Source organism: Tachyglossus aculeatus, chromosome 4 (assembly GCF_015852505.1).
Source record: "Tachyglossus aculeatus isolate mTacAcu1 chromosome 4, mTacAcu1.pri, whole genome shotgun sequence".
NCBI lineage: Eukaryota > Metazoa > Chordata > Mammalia > Monotremata > Tachyglossidae > Tachyglossus > Tachyglossus aculeatus.
This window is the reverse complement of record NC_052069.1, coordinates 118,441,928-118,461,638: the sequence shown is the minus strand read 5'-3', so window position 1 is coordinate 118,461,638 and position 19,711 is coordinate 118,441,928. Positions and strand designations below refer to the sequence as shown.

The window sequence follows — 19,711 nt, the reverse complement described above, 5'->3', positions numbered from 1 at the left end:
GCACTTCCTATGTGCAAAGCACTGTTCTAAACACTGGGGAGGTTACAAGGTGATCAGGTTGTCCCACGTGGAGCTCAGTCTTAATCCCCATTTTACAGATGAGGTAACAGGCACAGAGAAGTTAAGTGACTTGCCCAAAGTCACACAGCTGGCAACTGGTAGAGCCGGAATTCGAACCCATGACCTCTGACTCCAAAGCCCGTGCTCTTTCCACTGAGCCACGCTGCTTCCATACAAGATAATCAGATGAGCATTTTTAGCAAAGAAGAAAGTTTTGAATCAACTAAGCTTCGGCCTTTATAGCTAGGAGGGTATAGTTTTGTACCCCACTGAGGACTTTGGAATGAGGGGAAAGCAGATAAAGGGGGCATAAGGAAAGAAAGTGGGGCGAAGAAGCAAAGGAAGAAAGGGATAGGTGGAGGAAGCAAGATAAGAGACCTTGAGGGTGGATACAAAGTGGGATTTAGAGTGGAGGAGATCAGGAAGAGGTGAGGGTTGTTCGAGATTGAGGATTATTAGATAGTGAGCTTCTCTCTGAAAGTGGGATTGCCAAGGGGTCAGTGGGGTGTCAGTGAGGTTTTGAGAAATGGAAGTAGCAGATCTTCTGGAGAGTGATAATCCATAAAAGATTGGTAGTCTGGAAGAGAGACTGGTATCAGAGTTGTAGGACAATCAGTCAGTCAGTGGTATTTGTTGAGTGCTCACTGTATGCAGAGCACTGTTTTTTGATGCTTGGAAGAGTTCCATACAACAGAGTTGGTAGATGCATGCCTTGCATACAAGGAGTTAACTGTCTAGAGGGAACAAATCAGCAGTTGGATGAGGGTCACCTAGGAACTTTAGAATCAGAGGCAGGAAGGGGACAGAGGGAGCTGAGGCTTGATTTGAATTTGATGTCTCACAGATGTGCAAAAAACCCAGAACTCAGACAGAGAAATTTAGGGCAGAAAAAAGATATTTAACATATTTGTGAGGGATAAGTAAATTATTAGTTAATTCAGCAAATAACTGAGAATGACCGTCAAGGTAATTAATTTCCACTTTTACAGAAGTCAGAGATGAATTAGGTCCAGGAATTTCAAGAAGCATCTTCACAACGTCCGCAGAATATAATAATAATAATAATGGCATTTATTAAGCGCTTACTATGTGCAAAGCACTGTTCTAAGCGCTGGGAATACGCCATTTCCTCTCTGTCCAAACTGCCGCCGCACTGGTCCAAACACTTGTCATATCCCATTTCAACTGACTACTGCATCAGCCCTTTTGCTGAGTTCCTTGCGTCCAGCCTCTCCCCTCTCCAGTTCATATTTTACTCTTATTCCTCTATGACTCTCTTTTGTTCATTTTTCCTCAGCATCTTGCAGTGATTGCCCGTTTGTCAAAGCATCAAGCAGAAACTCTTGAGTCCAGTGGCATTAAGGCACTCAGGTGCCTCTACCCCTGCTTACCTTTGTTCCTCCCCCATTACAGCCCAGCCCACACAGTTTGTGCTTTTAAAGTGAGCCCGCTGTCGGGTAGGGACCGTCTCTATATGTTGCCAACTTGTACTTCCCAAGCACTTAGTACAGTGCTCTGCACACAGTAAGCGCTCAATAAATACGATTGAATGAATGAATGATTAACAAATACCATTGAAAAAAGCGTAACCAATAGGATTTGGTAACACATTGAATATGCAGGCTGAATGAGAGAGATGAGTCGAGGATAATGCTACAGGTGTGAGAGAGGGGGAGGATGGCGATGTTCACAGTCAAGGGAAAGTGTGGGGGAGGACAGGGTTTGGGTGGGAAGGTGAGGAGTTCTGTTTTAGACATGTTAAGTTTGCGGTGCTAGATGACCTGAAGGTAGGACTCTGGCAGAGTCTTCAGTTTATGTCTCCACTCGCCCTTATTAGACTGAAAACTCTTTGAGGGCAGGGAGGATGTTTTTCCCTTCTTGTGTATGTCCTCCAAGTGTCCAACCCAGTGTTTTGCCCACAGCAGGTGTTTAATGAATATTGTTGAAGCTGGAACTGATACACATTTTTTAATTCTATCCATTTCCTTAAAATATTGAGCCCATTTCTCCCAGTGCCTGAGCTTATTAGGATATTAGGTACACTGGAGGGTCATTACCATAGCATAGCAGATAGTGCTGTGAACACAGTAAGCGCTCAATAAATACGATTGAATGAATAGAGCACGGGCCTGCGAGTCAGAAGGTCATGGGTTCTAATCCCGGGTCTGCCATTCATCTGCTGTGTGACCTTGGGGAAGTCATTTCACTTCTCTGGGCCTTCTCTTTGGGCAAGGGATGTCACAATGTTTATTGTTGTATTGTACTTTCCCAAGCGCTTAGTACAGTGCTCTGCACACAGTAAGCACTTAGTATGACTGAATGAATCATTTAGCCCATATATTCAGCCCGTCACCAGAGTTGTTGCTTCTACCTTGGCAACAGGAGCAACTATCTGTCTTTCCCTCTCCATCCAAACTGTTCACCTGTTGATCCTGCATCAGTCTCCCCACTCTGGTCCATTCTTCATTCTGTCTGGATTATCTTTCTTAAGAAATGTTTATTTCGTGTCTCTCCCCACTTCTGAAAAGTCTCCAATGGCTGGCCAGCCATCTCCACAAAAAACAGAATGTTTTATGTCTGAAGCCTGATGTTTTGATGTTTGACTCCCCAATTCTAGACTGTAAGCCGGGATTGTCTCTCTTTTTCTGAACTGTACTTTCCAAGCACTTAGTACAGTGCTCTGAACATAGTAAGCGCTCAATATATACAACTGAATGAATGAATGAACAGAAACCCCTTATCACTGGCTTTAAGGCATTCAATCAGTTTTCCTCATCCTAACCTGACCTTGTTAATCTCAGTACCTTGATCTCATCAGTCTTACCACCTCCCTTTTATATCTGACAGACCACCACCAAAGCACTACCTAAATCCTATCTCCCCAAAGAGACCTTCCTTGTTAACTCTTCATTTCCCCACTCTATGTGCTCTCCCTTCCACGTCCTCTCTGCACTTGGACCTGTACTCCTTAAGCACTTTGACACTCATTCTACTCCCACCCCATGGCACATCCAGTGCTTAGAACAGTGCTCGGCACATAGTAAGCGCCTGACAAATACCATCATTATTATTCTGAACATAAGAGAAGCACTGTGGCTTGGTGGCAAGAGCACAGGCTGTGTGATCTTGGGTAAGCCACATAACGCCTCTGTGCCTCAGTTACTTAATCTGGAAAATGTGGATTAAGACTGCGAGCCTCACATGGGACAATCTGATTACCTTGTATCTACCCCAGCGTTTAGAACAGTGCTTTGGCACATAGTAAACGCTTAACAAATACCATAGTTATTTAACATTATTATTTATACCCTTATCCTCTAGACTATGAGCTCACTGTGGACAAGCAATGTGTCTGTTTATTGTTATATTGTACTCTTCTAAGCACTTAATACAGTGCTTTGCACACAGTAAGCACTCAATAAATAGGACTGAATGAGTGAATACTCTGGTGCTTCCTTATCTATAATTTATTTTAATGTCGGCCTCCCCCATTTGACTGTCAACTCCTGGAGGGCAGGAATTCAGTTCATTCATTCATTCAATCGTATTTACCAACTCTACTGTACCCTCTCAAGGAGTGTGGCCTAATGGGTAGAGCACAGGCCTGAGAGTCAGAAGAACCTCAGTTTTAATCCCAGTTCTGCCACTTGCCTGTTGTGTGACTTTGGGCAAGTCATTTCCCTTCTCTGTGCCTCGGTTCCCACATCTGTAAAATGGGGATTAAGACTGTGAGCCTCACATGGGAAAGGGATTATGTCCAACCTCATTCACTTGTGTCCACTCCAGCACTGGTACAGTGCCTGGCACGTAGTAAAACTTAACAAATACCATGATTATTATTATGATTACGACTACAGTACTCTGCCCACAGTAAGCCCTTAATAAATACCACTGATTGATAAATGCATTGATCAGAAATGGGCAACTGTGGCTGGAGCCGCTCTCTGACTTTTGAGGCGTGCCAAGGTCCACGGGCCAAATCCACCCTCCCAACCTCTGTCAGAAGAACTGGGGGGCAGGGGTGGGGACAGAAGAAGGAAGGGAGGGAGGGAAAGAGGAGTGGGGCAAAGAGAATGCCCAAGGGCAAACACCATCACCTGCTGTCCCTCCTACCTTCCTCCAAACCAGTGTGGGACTATGTGACTATTTACAATGCTTAATAATAATAATAATGGCATTTATTAAGTACTTTGTGAAAAGCACTGTTCTAAGCGCTGGGGAGGTTACAAGGTGACCAGGTTGTCCCACGGGGGGCTCACAGTCTTAATCCCCATTTTACAGATGAGGGAACTGAGGCCCAGAGAAGTTAAATGACGTGCCCAAAGTCACACAGCTGACAATTGGCAGGGCCAGGATTTGAACCCATGACCTCTGAGTCCAAAGCCCGGGCTCTTTCCACTGAGCCACGCTGCTTCTCTAAGATCCCTTTCTAGACTGTGAGCCCGTTGTTGGGTAGGGACCATCTCTATGTTGCCAACTTGTACTTCCCAGGCGCTTAGTACAGTACTCTGCACACAGTAAGCGCTCAATAAATACGACTGAATGAATGAATCACACTCAAGAAGGCGCTGCGAATGGGGAAGCAGTGGGGGCTAGTGGATAGACTATGAGCCAGGGGAGTCAGGAGGACCTGGGTTCTAATCCTAACTCCGCTTGCCTGCTGTGTGACCTTGGGCAAGTCACTTCTCTGTGCTTCAGTTACCTCATCTGTAAAATGCAGGTTGAGACTGGGAGCCCTACGTGGGACAGGGACTGTACCAAACCCAATTATCTCGTATCTACCAAGTGCGTAGTACAGTGCCTGGCATATAGTAAGCGCTTAACAAATATCACAATTATGATTATTCATTCATTCAATCGTATTTACTTCCCAAGCGCTTAGTACAGTGCTCTGCACACAGTAAGCGCTCAATAAATGTGATTGAATGAATGAATGAATTTACTGAGCGCTTACTATGTGCAGAGCACTGTACTACGCACTTGGGAAGTACAAGTTGGCAACATATAGAGACGGTCCCTACCCAACAGTGGGCTCACAGTCTATTGTATTTATTATTATCCTCTAGACTGGAAGCTCTCTGTGGACAGGGAACCTGTCTGCCTACTTCATCATCAATCGTATTTATTGGGCGCTTACTATGTGCAGAGCACTACTTCATTGTATTATACCCTCCCAAGCATTCAGTATAGTGGTCTGCACATAGTCAGTGCTCAATAAATAAGATTGATGCTGATGATGATAAGGATGATGATTTGCAGCTGGCTCAGATAGCCATAAATCACTCTGATGGCCCACATTACATCGCTTGGGGGTCAGACTGGGCTTGCCTCTGTCCTAAATTATTTCCGAGCAGCCTGAGGATTTCTTATTCCTCCAAAATCCCCTAATTTTCTTCCAAGGAATAAACCTGGACCCTGTTGAAATTGGCCTCTACTTAGGCCCAACGACATTCTCATCTGTAAAGGCATCGCACCCACTGTCTCCCCAGATCCCTCTGTGAAATGGCATTGAAAAGGCAAAGATGTTTTTCGTTCTTCAAGAAGTTTTAGCCTCCTGCATCTTTTCTCCTCAATATTCATCAACTTATTTCCCCTTTTTCAAAAGTGTTTACAGATCTTCCCTCCTGAAGAGAGAATGAGGAATAATCCCCAGGCCCAAAACGAATCTGACTGAAGAACAGGACAATGCTCCCAAACAGTGTTTGGTATTCATTCTTGCAGATTTCGAATTGAAAATGTGCTCTTGGGCAGAGGCCTCCGGGTCAAACTTCAGACAAGAGCAAATTTCTATGACAGATTGAAGCACATGAGGAACAAAGAAGAGTTATATAATGGAAAAACTGACACAGCAGTCCTCAAAAAAATCTAAGAAATAATTACCCGGAGAGAGATAATTTAGGCAGAGATTGTGGATCCAAAGACATTTCTGTGATTTATCCCTCTACTAATTTGTTTTATTTCACAGTGTACTAAAAAGGAATTTTGTTAATTAAAATTAATCTCTAACACTTCTATTTAATATCAAGGGCCATTCTAATCTCTATAACAACCCATAATCAATTGAAATATAAAAGTAGCTGCACTGATTTGTGCTATTTCAGAGCCAAATATTAATCAAAGACAGCATTTCTCTGGCTGAAATAATTCTGAGGAAAGATACAATAATGATCAGCTGTGATATAAGCTTGTTGTGGGCAGGGAAAATGTCTACCAACTCTGCTACACTGCACTTTCCCAAGAACTTACTACAGTGCACAGTGCACACTCCATAAACACCATTGATTGACTGATTTTTAAATACCCACAATTTTATAGATGTCTTCAGTGGGACCATCAAACTTCTGCTGCATCCGTTCTTCAAGGAAATAAATACGGAGCTTGAGGTTGAAGTTTTCTTTCTTCAGGTCGGTGATTTGCTGGAACAGAAGGATATTTGCTTTCTTAGGTGGGAAATAAGAGTGCTATTTATCAACGCCTGTTTAGCATCAACAGGTATCGAGAGTACAACTCTAATATCCAATATCCAATTGCTTAAAGGGTATTTGGTAAATTCAGAACAAAGTTACACTTGTTCTATGTGGTTCAGTTCAGTTGGACATACATATGCACAGATCCACACAGAGCTATCTTTTGTTTTCACAGATGATGCTTTTATGGTAAGATCATCTCCAAGCTTGCAGCTGTGGACCAAACCCTCTGACTGGCACTCGAGTTAACAAATGGCAACTGCATCTGCACTTTGCTAAGGACACTTCCACCTCTCAGCTCCAAAGCGTCTCTGTTTGAAAGCAGATTTCTAATTTGACCACACTCGGAAAAGCTGAAAATATCATTGTTTAATCTGTCAAACACCGAGGACAAAAACTGTCAGTCGTAGGATCTGCTTTTGCCTCTCCTTTCAGCTTTGGCAGGACCAAAAACATCCAACTTTTTGTTGTCTCCACATCTTTAACACTTTAGCACAGGAAGAAAAGGCATGAAAGTCACCCATACTCCAGCCAGTTTCACATGGTTCCTTGGAAACTCCCTTCTTGACCACCTCCCCCAGCAGAAGCCGAGAGACACATTGGCAAGTCTTTTTTTAAAAATGGTATTTGATAAGCGCCTACTATGTGTCAGCTACTGTACTAAGCGCTGGGGTAGATACAAGCTGACAAGCTTGTACACAGTCCACATCCCACACGGGGCTCACAGTCAACCTCCATTTTACAGATGAGTTACCTGAGGCCCAGAGAGGTAAAGTGACTTGCCCAAAGTCACACAGCAGGCAAGTGACAGCAGAGATAGCATTACAACACAGGTCCTTCTGATTCCCAAACCTGTGCTCTATTCCATTTATTTTATTTTGTTAATATGTTTTGTTGTCTGTCTCCCCCTTCTAGACTGTGAGCCTGTTGCTGGGTAGGGACCGTCTCTATAGGTTGCCAACTTGTACTTCCCAAGCACTTAGTACAGTGTTCTGCACACAGTAAGCACTCAGTAAATACGACTGAATGAATGAATATCCACTAGCCCACACTGCTTCTCATTCTTTGCTCAGAAAAGCTTTCCTTACTTTTAAAGAAACGGCAATGTCACCACTTAATAATAATAATAATGGCACTTGTTAAGTGCTTACTATGTGCAAGGCACTGTCCTAAGCGCTGAGGAGGATACAAGCTGATCAGGTTGTCCCACGTGGGGCTCACAGTCTTAATCCCCATTTTACAGATGACGCGAGGCACAGAGAAGCTAAGTGACTTACCCAAGTCACACAGCTGACAAGCAGCGGAGCCGGAATTAGAACCCATGATCTCTGACTCCCAAGCTCGGGCTCTTTCCACCGAGCCACACTCCTTCCTCATTACTTGACTGACTGAATAATTTTACAATCTTTTTGCAAAAGGAATTGGGTGGAGACAGAAGCATGCTCACGGCCCAAAGGCATATCGCTTCCAGGGTCTGGAAGCTTGGGAAGACAAGGATCCCGAGCCGCTGACCTCGCTGCTTACAACTTTAATGAACAGATCCATTATCTCCTACGGTTTAGAATGGACAGAATGAATCGGAGCACAAAGAAGACATTACAGAGGCAGCGGCCCAAGTCCTCAGGTAACTGACTAATTTTTGAAAGGAAAAGGAGGTCAAGTGGAAGATCAAATCTAATCCAGCAACGGAGAACTGAGCCACCAAGAGGAGCAGTGTGGCTCAGTGGATAGAGCGTGGCCTGGGAGTAAGAAGGACCTGGATTCTAAACCCAGCTCTGCCACTTGACTGCTGTGGGACCTTGGGTAAATCACTTCATTTCCCTAGTGGAAAGACCACAGGCTAGGGAGTCAGAGGTCATGGGTTCTAATCCCAGCTCTGCCACTTATCAGCTGTGTGACTTTGAGCAAGTCACTTCACTTCTCTGGACCTCAGTTACCCCATCTGTGAAATGGGGATTAAGACTGTGAGCCCCATGTGGGACAACCTGATTACCTTGTATCTCCCCCAGGGCTTAGAACAGTGCTTGGCACATAAGTGCTTACAAATACCAAAATTATTATTATTATTATAATGGGGATTAATGTTGTGAGCCCCATGTGGACATGGACTGTGTCCAACTTGACTAGCTTGTATAGTACAGTGCCTGGCACATAGTAAGCACTTATATACAATTTTAAAAAACCAAACACAAAACAATGAAGCGATAAAAGTAAGGGAAATTAGGCTTTCTTTAAACTGAAGTTCTGATCTCTGGAGCATTACTCACACGGCGAAAGCACTGTTTGACTTCATAGTAAATCTAAGATGGTGATGTTTAGTCTGTTTCCTCATAAAAGTAAGGGAAACCAGGCTTTCTTTAAACTGAAGCTGCTTGATCCCCGAGGCATAACTCACAGGGTGACAAACACCATTTGACTACACTGAAAATCTAAGATGGAGATGCCTAGTCGTTTCCTCAACAAGCTCGAATCTGTAGGCACACCTCTATGCCACAGGGCTTTTGATGCCTGTCATAGTATTTATTTTATTTTGTTAGTATGTTTGGTTTTGTTCTCTGTCTCCCCCTTTTAGACTGTGAGCCCACTGTTGGGTAGGGACTGTCTCTATATGTTGCCAATTTGTACTTCCCAAGCGCTTAGTACAGTGCTCTGCACATAGTAAGCGCTCAATAAATACGATTGATGATGATGATAATACTGAGGCTGATTTGTTTACAGTTCTGTTAGAAAGACATGAAGTTCCTGTTCAGTTCCTTCCAAAGACTTCACTTGCAAATGGAGTTGTACTTCTACATTTCTCTTCTAGTACTTGTACATATCTATTCTATTTATTTTATTTTGTTAGTATGTTTGGTTTTGTTCTCTGTCTCCCCCTTCTAGACTGTGAGCCCGTTGTTGGGTAGGGACTGTCTCTATGTGTTGCCGACTTATACTTCCCAAGCGCTTAGTACAGTGCTCTGCACACAGTAAGCGCTCAATAAATATGATTGATTGATTGATTCTAGACTGTAAGCTCGTCCTCTAGACCATAAATTCACTGAGGGGAGGGATGGTAGGTTAGACTGTTATACTGCAGTCTTCCAAGAGCTGAGTACAGTGTTCTGCCCATGGTAAGCGCTCAATAAATATAATTGACTGTCAATGATCTTCTTCCTGTACACTGCTCTATTGCTTCTTGTTCCATTTCAAAGTTTTCAGAGTATTTAACGATCAACATTGGATGTTGGGAAGAGGGAGAGAACCTTTTCTATACCAAGCGTATTTCTAAACTAAGCTCTGGGCTCTATAAGATTTTAAGGGGTCTCCCTTCAAAGCCCTACTGAGAGCTCACCTTCTCCAGGAGGCCTTCCCAGACTGAGCCCCCTCCTTCCTCTCCCCTCTTCCTCCTCCCCATCCCTCTGGCCTTACCTCCTTCCCCTCCCCACAGCACCTGTATATATGTATGTTTGTACATATTTATTATTCTATTTATTTATTTATTTTATTTATACATATTTATTCTATTTATTTTATTTTGTTAATATGTTTTGTTTCATTGTCTGTCTCCCCCTTCTAGACTGTGAGCCCGCTGTTGGGTAGGGACCGTCTCTATACGTTGCCAACTTGTACTTCCCAAGCGCTTAGTGCAGTGCTCTGCACACAGTAAGCGCTCAATAAATACGATTGAATGAATGAATAACACCTTCGGCTTAAATGCTCTGCCTAACAAGAACAGCACACCGCCAAAGTGATGGCTTCGTTCAATCAAATGTATTTTCAACTTTTGAAAAAAGTCAAAGCATTCAAATAAAAGTATTCCCCTACCAGATGATAGCTGAAAAAAGACACCCTGGTCTGTTCCCTAGCTACCACTAAAATATTTATGTAGGTTTGGCCTAGAATGCCCCTATTGTGCATTGTGTTAAAAGTCTTAGCAGCATTTAAAAAGACCATTTGGCCTATTTGAAGTTATGGAAGTAAAGGGTTCCCACAGTTTGCAGCTCCTGCTGCAGGAAAGATTGGAAATGGTAATAAGTGAAATGTGAGATACACAAGAGAAAATGCAAATGTGTTTCAGTTCATTCTGAAATGCCAGGCAAGCAAAATGACCACGGAGGGAGAGCTGGAAATACTGACACCAGCTTTTTCATATTAACTGACAGCCTCACTCTCAACCTCCAGTGATTCCTTTCAAATAAAATAAAAAGACCAAATAAATCTGAATTATAAAAGACGTGGAGTAAGCGGATTAAAATAAGCCGACACAGCCCGCTACAGTAAGTTTGGGAACCCAATCCAAAAAGGAGAGGCAAAGTCAGAGTAGAACTTCTTCAAGCAAGCTAACTTGGGCCACGTCACTGTCCTTGGATCATCTGGGCTATTTTTAAATGCCAGACGGCTTCTGAAAGGGGAAACCCTGAAACCACATACCGGGTAATTTCATGTAGCGTGCAGAGGTGAAAACATTCCATCTACATGACATTTCTAAAAGTTAATCAATCTCCTTGAACCACATCCACAAACACGGACAATCAGACATGTGCCTTGGTCCCATTAAACCAAAACAAATGAATATCAGGACAACTCTAGCTGATCCCATCAAAGGACTTAACTACACAGCCATACATTCAGCCGCTTCCCAGTCTGTAATTTATTTTAATGTCTGTGTCCCACACTAAATTTTAAGCTCTTTGAGGGTGTGGATCATGTCTAGCAACTCTACTGCACTACACTCTACTAAATACTTAGTACGATGCTCTGCAAAAACTACTGATGGATTGTCTGATCCACAATCTCGTGGCCTAGGAAAAATCCGATGCCAATCATTAATGCCAACCTGATCAAAGGGAATGGGAGTTTTGTGGGTCAGGAATTGGGCCCATATTACCACAACACCTAGTCCAGAATAGAGCGGGGGTTAAAACAATGCTGGGAAGGGTGTGAGGCAAAAGTCAAAATAAAAATATCATCACTGCCCTTGAGACTATCTGCACCAAGTTTATTAGCAGCTTGTTAAGTGCTATTAATTTGTGTGGAAGTAACAAAGAGCTCTTCAAAGAAAAAATGAGATGGAATTTCCCGGTGATAATGATAGACAAGCCTGGATCCTGAGACTGTAAGCTCCTCTTGGACAGGGATCATGTCTACCAATACTAGTGGACTGGACTCTCCCAGGTACAGTACAGTGCTCGGCACAAAGGAAGCACTTAATAAATATTGACTGAGACCTGCAATAACAACCTGAGTGGAACTGTAAAGACCAAATCAATTATTTGTAGTCACTGAGTACCAAGCATTTGTGTGTGGCCCTCAGCTGCTCAGCAGAACTCATTAAGTAGCCCCTCAGGACAAATTATGGTCCAACTTTAGACTACAAGTTTGCTTAGTGTGAAAAACTCACAGAGTGCCCTGTTGGAAAGAGCTTGGGATTGGGGAGTCAGGAAACGTGGGTTCTAAGCCCAGCTCTGCCTCTAATTTGTTGTGTAACCATGGGCAAGCCACTTAACCTCAATTTTCTCTTCTGTAAAATGCTCTCATTACATCTTAGATTGGGTGGCAGGGACTGTCTGATCTCATTCTCTTGTCTCTACCCCAGACTTAGTAAACCTCACTATTTAAAAAAAACCTGTCTTTCAGAACCATTTTGATAAATCTATAAAATGGTTTTGATATTCTATGTAAATTGAAGGTCTTTTTCCAAGCAAGAGGAAATCAATATCATTCCACATATCAGCGAGAAGTCCCTCTTTTAAAGACACTGGTATGAACCTGATTGCCATTTTCTATAAAACACAGGGAAAATGTACTGTGCTCAAACAAAAGTTATCCCTTCCCCATTGATCAGTCAATCAACCACTAGTATTCATTGGGAATCTTACTGTGTGCAGAGCACTTTACTCTGCCCTTAGGTGAAGTGAGTTAGAAGATACAATCCTCCCCCTTGAGAGTTTCCAATCTATCATCAATAATTTTAATTGAGTGATTAATGTGTGCAGAGAACTGTACTAAGCACTTGGGACAGCAGAATATAACAGTGTTGGTAGCTCAGAAGGAGCTTACAGTCTACAGGGGGAAGACATACAAGAAAACAAATTACAGATACGTAGATAAATGTTATGGAGCTGAGGGTGGGAGGAATTAAGGATAGAAATCCAAGTGCAAAAGGGAGGGAGTAGGAGAAATGAGGTCTTTGTTGCGGAGGCCTCCTTGAAAAGATCAGATTTAAAGGCGGGAAGAGTCTGTCAGATATGAAGCAGGAGGGGATGCCAGGTCAGAGGCAGGATGTGGGTGAGAGTGAGATAGATGAGATCAAGGTAGAGTGAGTAGGTTGGTGTTAGAGGAACAAAGTGAGCATGTTGGATTGCAGTTGGGAATCGACAAGGTAAGATAGGAGGAGGCAATGTGATTGAGTGCGTTAAAGTCAATGGTAAGAAGTTTCTGTTTGACGTGGAGGTGGATGGGCAACCACTGGAGAGTCCTGAAGAGTGGGGAAATATGGACTGTTTTTCAGAAAAATGATCTGGGTAGCCGAGTGAAGAATGGACTGGAGTAGAGAGAGACAGGGAGGTAGCAAAGTCAGTAAGAAGGCCGAAGCAGTAATCAAGGTGGGACAGGATAAGTGCTTGGATCAACATCATAGCAGTTTGGAAGGAAAAGGAAGAGCCAATTTTAGTGATGTGAATGTAGAACAGACAGGATTTGATATCATCATCATCATCATCATCAATCATATTTATTGAGCGCTTACTGTGTGCAGAGCACTGTACTAAGTGCTTGGGAAGTACAAGTTGGCAACATATAGAGACAGTCCCTACCCAATAGTGGGCTCACAGTCTAAAAGGGGGAGACAGAGAACAAAACCAAACATACTAACAAAGTAAAATAAATAGAATAGATATGTACAAGTAAAATAAATAAATAAATTAATAGAGTAATAAATATGTACAAACATATATACATATATACAGGTGCTGTGGGGAAGGGAAGGAGGTAAGATGGGGGGATGGAGAGGGGGACGAGGGGGAGAGGAAGGAAGGGGCTCAGTCTGGGAAGGCCTCCTGGAGGAGGTGAGCTCTCAGTAGGGCCTTGAAGGGATATCAGAGTGAACATGGGGGTTGAATGAAAGAGATAAGTCGATAATGTTATGGTGATGGGTCTGAGACCAGGAGGATCATGGTGCTGTCTACAGTGATGGGAAAGCCACTGTACTAAGCACTGGGGTGGACCACAAGCAAATCGGGTTGGACAAAGTCCCCGTCCCACATGGGGCTCCCATTCTCAATCCCCATTTTACAGATGAGGTAACTTAGGCACAGAGAAGTGAAGTGACTTGACAAGGTCACACGGCAGACAAATGGCAGAGCTAGAATTAGAACCCATGACCTTTACACCATGCTGCTGTCACAGCAACTTTTTATTATGAATGAGTGAAACCCTCCCCCCTCTACTCCGGACTTAATTGTAAAACCCTGCTGAATGAACTCTCTTCACGTTTTCCAAAGGAAACTCAAATCATCTCTGGATGGAGATCAGAGGAACGATGGTCCAGCCCAGAAGAAAACTTCGAGTGGCTGAATGGGGGCCATCTAAAACAGACTGGCTATTTCAATCTTAACTATGGGGTTTGAAAATGACATAATAAAAAATATGAACGCCATAAAGCCTAACAGCAGCCCAAGGACCACCTTCATAAAGAAAAACCATAAATTCTAAAAGATATTGGCACAGCAAGCTCTACCCTGCCTACATGTATACTGCCTGGTTCTGGAAAGTTTAGGGCTTTTTAGGGCCATTTTGACTGATGAGAACTTTAGAGCCAATATGAAAAATAAAGATAAAATGAGGAAAAGCATTTAATAGTAAAGCACATTTTAATTATTGACAATATATAGTGACAAATCATACCCATTTGAGGTCCCCAAACCCTGACAACACAGAGATAGTTACACAGTTCAAACTCCAATTGCTCACAGCTCAGGAATTACTCAATTCCATTACAGATCTGACAAGTAATTTCTTCAACTGGTCACTGGTAGTTTGCAGATAACTATTAGAGGTAATGACTATCTAAATTGAATCCAAAAACAGGCAACTCTGTTCCATAAAGACAACCATGGATAAAGAAATATAATTGCAAAATGCTACTCCATTTGTTTCTGCTATTCTCCCTTCGATAAATATCTACTGCCTCGTCTATAACTATGGATTTCATTAAGTTACAAATGTAGATGGGACTAATTCTTCCAGAGATGAATGGAAGAGTGTACAGCAGGTAACTTTTTAATGAGAATGAGAACTGAGATTGGGAAAAGAGCTCAATTTTACTGCTCCCAACAAAAAGCCCCTCCCTTATCAAGTGAGAAAACACTTAAAACGCCTACTCAGAATCACTGGATATTTGATTTCTCCCTCCCTCTTTTCTCTCTCTCATTTTTTTTCTTTTTTGTTTATTTTTTATGGTATTTGTTAAATGTTTACTATGTGCCAAACACTGTACTAATCACTGGGGTAAATACAAGCTTACCAGGCTGGACATAGTCCCTGTCCCACAGTTTAACCCCCACTTTCCAGAGGAGGTAACTGAGGCACAGTAAAGTTATATGATTTACCAAGTTAACACAGCAGACAAGTTGTGGAGCTGGAATTAGCACTGATTCCCAGGCCTGTGGTCCTTCCACTAAACCACACTGCTTCCCAATGTGACTGCCCAATGACGGTCAAGATTCCAGGCTCAACACCCTCAATATGATAATCCCATCACCCTCAAGACAGTGTTACTCAGCTTGGACACCAGCTAGCATTTACGACATTAAAAAAAAATCTCTGACAGCAGAGCAGCAACTGAAATTAAGAATCAGAAGCCCAAAGAAAGGGCCAGTAGTGTACATGATTCAAGTACAGTAGTGTTTTGCACACAGTAAGTGCTCAATAAATACGATTGAATGAATGATTCTGCACCTAAGGAAATGTCTTTGAGCTTGAAGATATTGCTACCATCCCACCAGTGACAGCTTGGGAGCTTGACAAAAACTCTTTGCCAAGGATGCCAAAGAGGCACAGCATCAATCCCATGCACCATCTGCAAAGCTTAGTTTCCAATCCTGGCATTATTTATCTTGAATGACTAAGGATATGCAATGCATCACGCTCCTGACAGAGATTTGCAGGAGATAAAGAGCTTGATTGGTTAAGTACAGAGGAGTAACAGAGGCAGCTCCACTTACGTTCTCATAGTCCCTCATGTTTCGAGCTCTGGTAGGAGACACTGCTTCTTCTGAAGAGGTGGGGAGCCCTAAAGGTGGAAAAATGCACGTGTGAAGAGAATATTCAGGTCATGATTCCCCACTCCATAAGAACCTCCAGTGGTTGCCCGTCCATCTTTGCGACAAAAAGAAATTCCTTACCATTGGCTTTAAGGCACTCAGTCTCCTTGCCCCCTCTTAGTTTACCTCCCTGATTTCCTACTACAACTCAGCCCACATCCTTCACTCTTTTAATGTCAACCTACTCACTGTACCTCGATCTCATCTATCTTGTCGCCCAACCCTCACCCACATCCTGCCTCTGGCCCTCTCTTTTCATATCTGACAGACAATTACACTCTCCACCTTCAGTCTTATTAAAAGCACATTTCCTAAAAGAGTAAGCTCAATGTTAGCAAGGAACGTGCCTGTTACGTTACTTTACTGTACCCTCCCAAGCTCAATATAGGGCTGTGCACACAGTAAGCGTTCAATAAATACAATTGATCTGGAGAGGCCTTCTCTGACTAAAGCATTATTTCCCCTTCTCACACTCCCTTCTGCATTGTCTTTGCACTTGGTTTTTCACCTTTATTCATTCCTCCCTCAGCCCCACAGCACTTATGAACATATCCATAATTTATATATTCATTTATATTGATGTCTGTCTCTAGCATCTAGAATGTAAGCTCATTGTGGGCAGGGGATATGTCTACCAGCTGTTATACTGTGCTCTCCCAAGGGCTTAGTACAGTGCTCTGTACTCAGTAAGCATTAATAATACCACTGATAGACTGAGTGACATTTATGCAGATTGCAGACGATTCCTATTGGGTTCAAGAAAACAGATAAAGCTGAATTGGACAGGACGATTCTCTTTAGCTACAATTTACTAATTTGATTCTAACAATCACTACACCTTCTGTTACTTTTTGTGCTTTAATAATTAGAAGAACGAGCCCAGGCATGTCTTGACAAAACATAAAACAAAGCCACATGTAAAACATTTCATCTACCTTGTATATAGAAAGATATAGGAATGTAGCAGCATTTCTATTTTACATTTTTACTGCAGGTGGGATATTCTTTGAATGTTGTGCCAGCGTTAGTCGCAATTTTTAAAAATTGGTCGAGATTTAACAATGTATAGAAAAAAAACAACTGAGGTGTAGAGGTGTCTTCTATTTTAACAATCATTCGACCTGTGCCTCAGACTCTATTTCACACTTTAAAAAAAACATTTGCACCCACTTTTCTTCCCTAGGCATCATCTGCTCACTCTCCGATGGTTCCCTGTCCTCTAGCTTCAAAAACACTCACGGATCTCCTAGTTTAGATAAAAACCTTCTCTTGACACCACAGCACCCTCCAGTTTGACACCCTAACTCCCTCCTATCATTTCTGTCCGAATTCCTAGAAATGGTTCCTAGAAACTTGCTGCCTTCACTTCCTCTCCTCCAACTCTCTCCTTGGCCCTCTGCAATGGCTTCTACCTCGCTCCACTGAAACTGCCCTCTCCAAAATCACCACTGACTTCCTCCTCACCAAATCTAACGGACCCTACTCTATCCTAATCCTCCTTGAACTCTCATCTCTCTCTGTCACTGTGGAACCACGTCCTTCTCCTGGAAACACTAACTTGGGCTTTTCTAACCTGTCCTCTCCTGATCCTCCTCCTGCCTCTCTGGCCACTACTTCTGGTCTCTTTTGCCATCTCTTCCTCTGCTTTTCCACTCCCTAACTGTGGTGGTCCCTCAAGGCTCAGTTCTGAAATCCCTTCTACTCTCAATCTACAAACACACTCTCTGGGGAGCTCATTCACTCTCACAGCCTCAACTACCACCTCTACGTGAATGACTCTCACAACCCCAACCTACCTCTTCTGCAATCTCACTTCTCCTTCTGACTCTAAGTCATCTTCACAAGTTCAAGGTCAACAAGTCCAAAACTGAAGTCATCTTCACTGCCATATCCACTCCACCTCCTTCGAAATTTCCCATCGCTGCTGACGACATTCCATCACCATCCTCCTCATCCTCTGCCTTGGTGTCATCCTTGACTCCTCTCTCTTCCAATCCCCCTATTCAATCAGGTCACTAAATCCTGATGCTTTTTTCTTCACAGCATATCCAGAATCTGTCCTTTCCTCTCAACCCAAACCCCCAAGCTTCTAGGCCATGCACTTGTCACAGTGACTCAACTACTGCATTAGCCTCCTCACAGATCTCCCCTCCTCCAGTTTGTTCCCTCTGTAGTCCATAATACCCTCTGCTGCCTGGATCACTTTTTTAAAAAACGTCATTCGGGGAACATTATCCCTCTCCTCACAAACTGTAAGCTCATTCTGGGCAAGGGAACCCAACAATTCTGTTACATCATACACTCCTAAGCACTTAGGACAATGCTCTGCACATAGTAAGCGTGCAATAAATACAACTGATCGTTTGATTGAAACCTTCAAAGGCTGCCCATTCCTCTCTACGTATCTTTGGCTTCAAGGCACTCACTCAGCTCTCTTCCCAGCTACTTATTCTTCCCTCCTCTCCCACTATACTCCAGATGGCACACTTCAGTCTTCACAAGCCAATCTATTCCCTATTGACTAATTCCCCAATTCCCAGCTATCTCTGGCTTATTGGCTCCAGATTCCACTCTGGCCGTGACTTACCAGCTCCACCCAGATCCCGACATCCCCCAGTCTCCAGCTCTCCAGTGTTTGTAGTCCAGCGTCAGCTTTCCTTTGTTCTGCTCCCACCCAGTTCCGCTTCTGTGTGGAGTGACTTGGGATTGTTACATCACTCAACCATCACTCAATTCTCAACCTTATTCCCCTTTCAATCCTGGCTCTGTCATGGCACATCCTTCAAAACCCTCTTGCCACGGATCACCACCGCCACTCAAAGCATTGTAAGGAAATTATTTCCACGGAAGGATTTAGAAACACTTATGCATTCGTTTTGATCCCCCATTTAATTCCAAACCTTTGAAAGACAACTAGAGGCAAGGTGCTTCAACGAACACCAAGACAGATGATTATCTGCCTTGTCTTAACTGGGTGATCGGTGATTCCTTTTTCATTCCCATATCAATTCCATTCAATCGTATTTATTAAGCACCTACTGTGTGCAAAGCACTGTACTAAGCACTTGGGAGAGTACAATATTAATTTGTTAAGCGCTATGTGCCGAGCACTGTTCTAAATGCTGGAGTAGATAATCAGGTTGGACCAAGTCCCTGTCCCACATAGGGCTCACAGTCTTAATCCCCATTTTACAGATGAGGTAACAAGCACAGAGAACTGAAGTGACACACCCAAGGTCACACAGCAGATAAGTGGCAAATCAGGGATTAGAACCCATGTCCTCCGACTCTCAAGACCGGGCTCTTCCCACTGGGCCACGACACACAGCAAAGCAAGCCTGCCAAAGCTGCAAAAGAACTTTGTGCCGCAGTCACGGGAAGTTGTGAGAATAGTTTTATGTTGGGGGTCGTTTCCAGTAGGCTTTAAGTGGCCCCGGCACTTGCCAGCTGTAATCTTTCACAGTGAGATGGGTTCACTGCCTCCCTCTACAAAAGATCTGGCCGCTAACAAATATCGTTTAAGAGAAGCAGCGTGGCTCAGTGGAAAGAGCACGGGCTTGGGAGTCAGAGGTCATGGGTGCTAGTCCCAACTCCGCCACTTGTCAGCTGTGTGACTTTGGGCAAGTCACTTAACTTCTCTGGGCCTCAGTTACCTCATCTGTAAAATGGGGATTAAGACTGTGAGCCCTATGGGACAACCTGATTACCTTGCATACCCCCAGCGCTTAGAACAGTGCTCGGCACATAGTAAACACTTACCAAATGCAATTATTATTATTATTACTGAATGACCAACAACTCCTTAGCACTTTAACAATTTCTTGACCTAATGAGTACCTCAATTTCCTATCTACTACCCATCCTGAACATTATCAGTTGGCA

General features: G+C 43.2%; 1 protein-coding gene across 3 annotated transcripts in view; it reads right to left on the bottom strand.

Moving 5' to 3' along the window:
• Positions 1-19,711, bottom strand: part of CDK5RAP2 (CDK5 regulatory subunit associated protein 2) — a 135,010-nt gene that overhangs the window by 99,816 nt on the left and 15,483 nt on the right. For 2 of the 3 annotated variants that reach the window (XM_038744556.1, XM_038744557.1), the window contains exons 3-4: positions 15,731-15,798; positions 6,366-6,476 (exon numbers count right to left, since the gene is read on the bottom strand). In XM_038744556.1, coding sequence (XP_038600484.1) covers positions 6,366-6,476; positions 15,731-15,798 — 179 coding nt within the window. Of the gene's footprint in view, positions 1-6,365; positions 6,477-15,730; positions 15,799-16,764; positions 16,831-19,711 lie in introns of those variants that run through there. The other variant, XM_038744558.1, reaches the window with a different exon arrangement.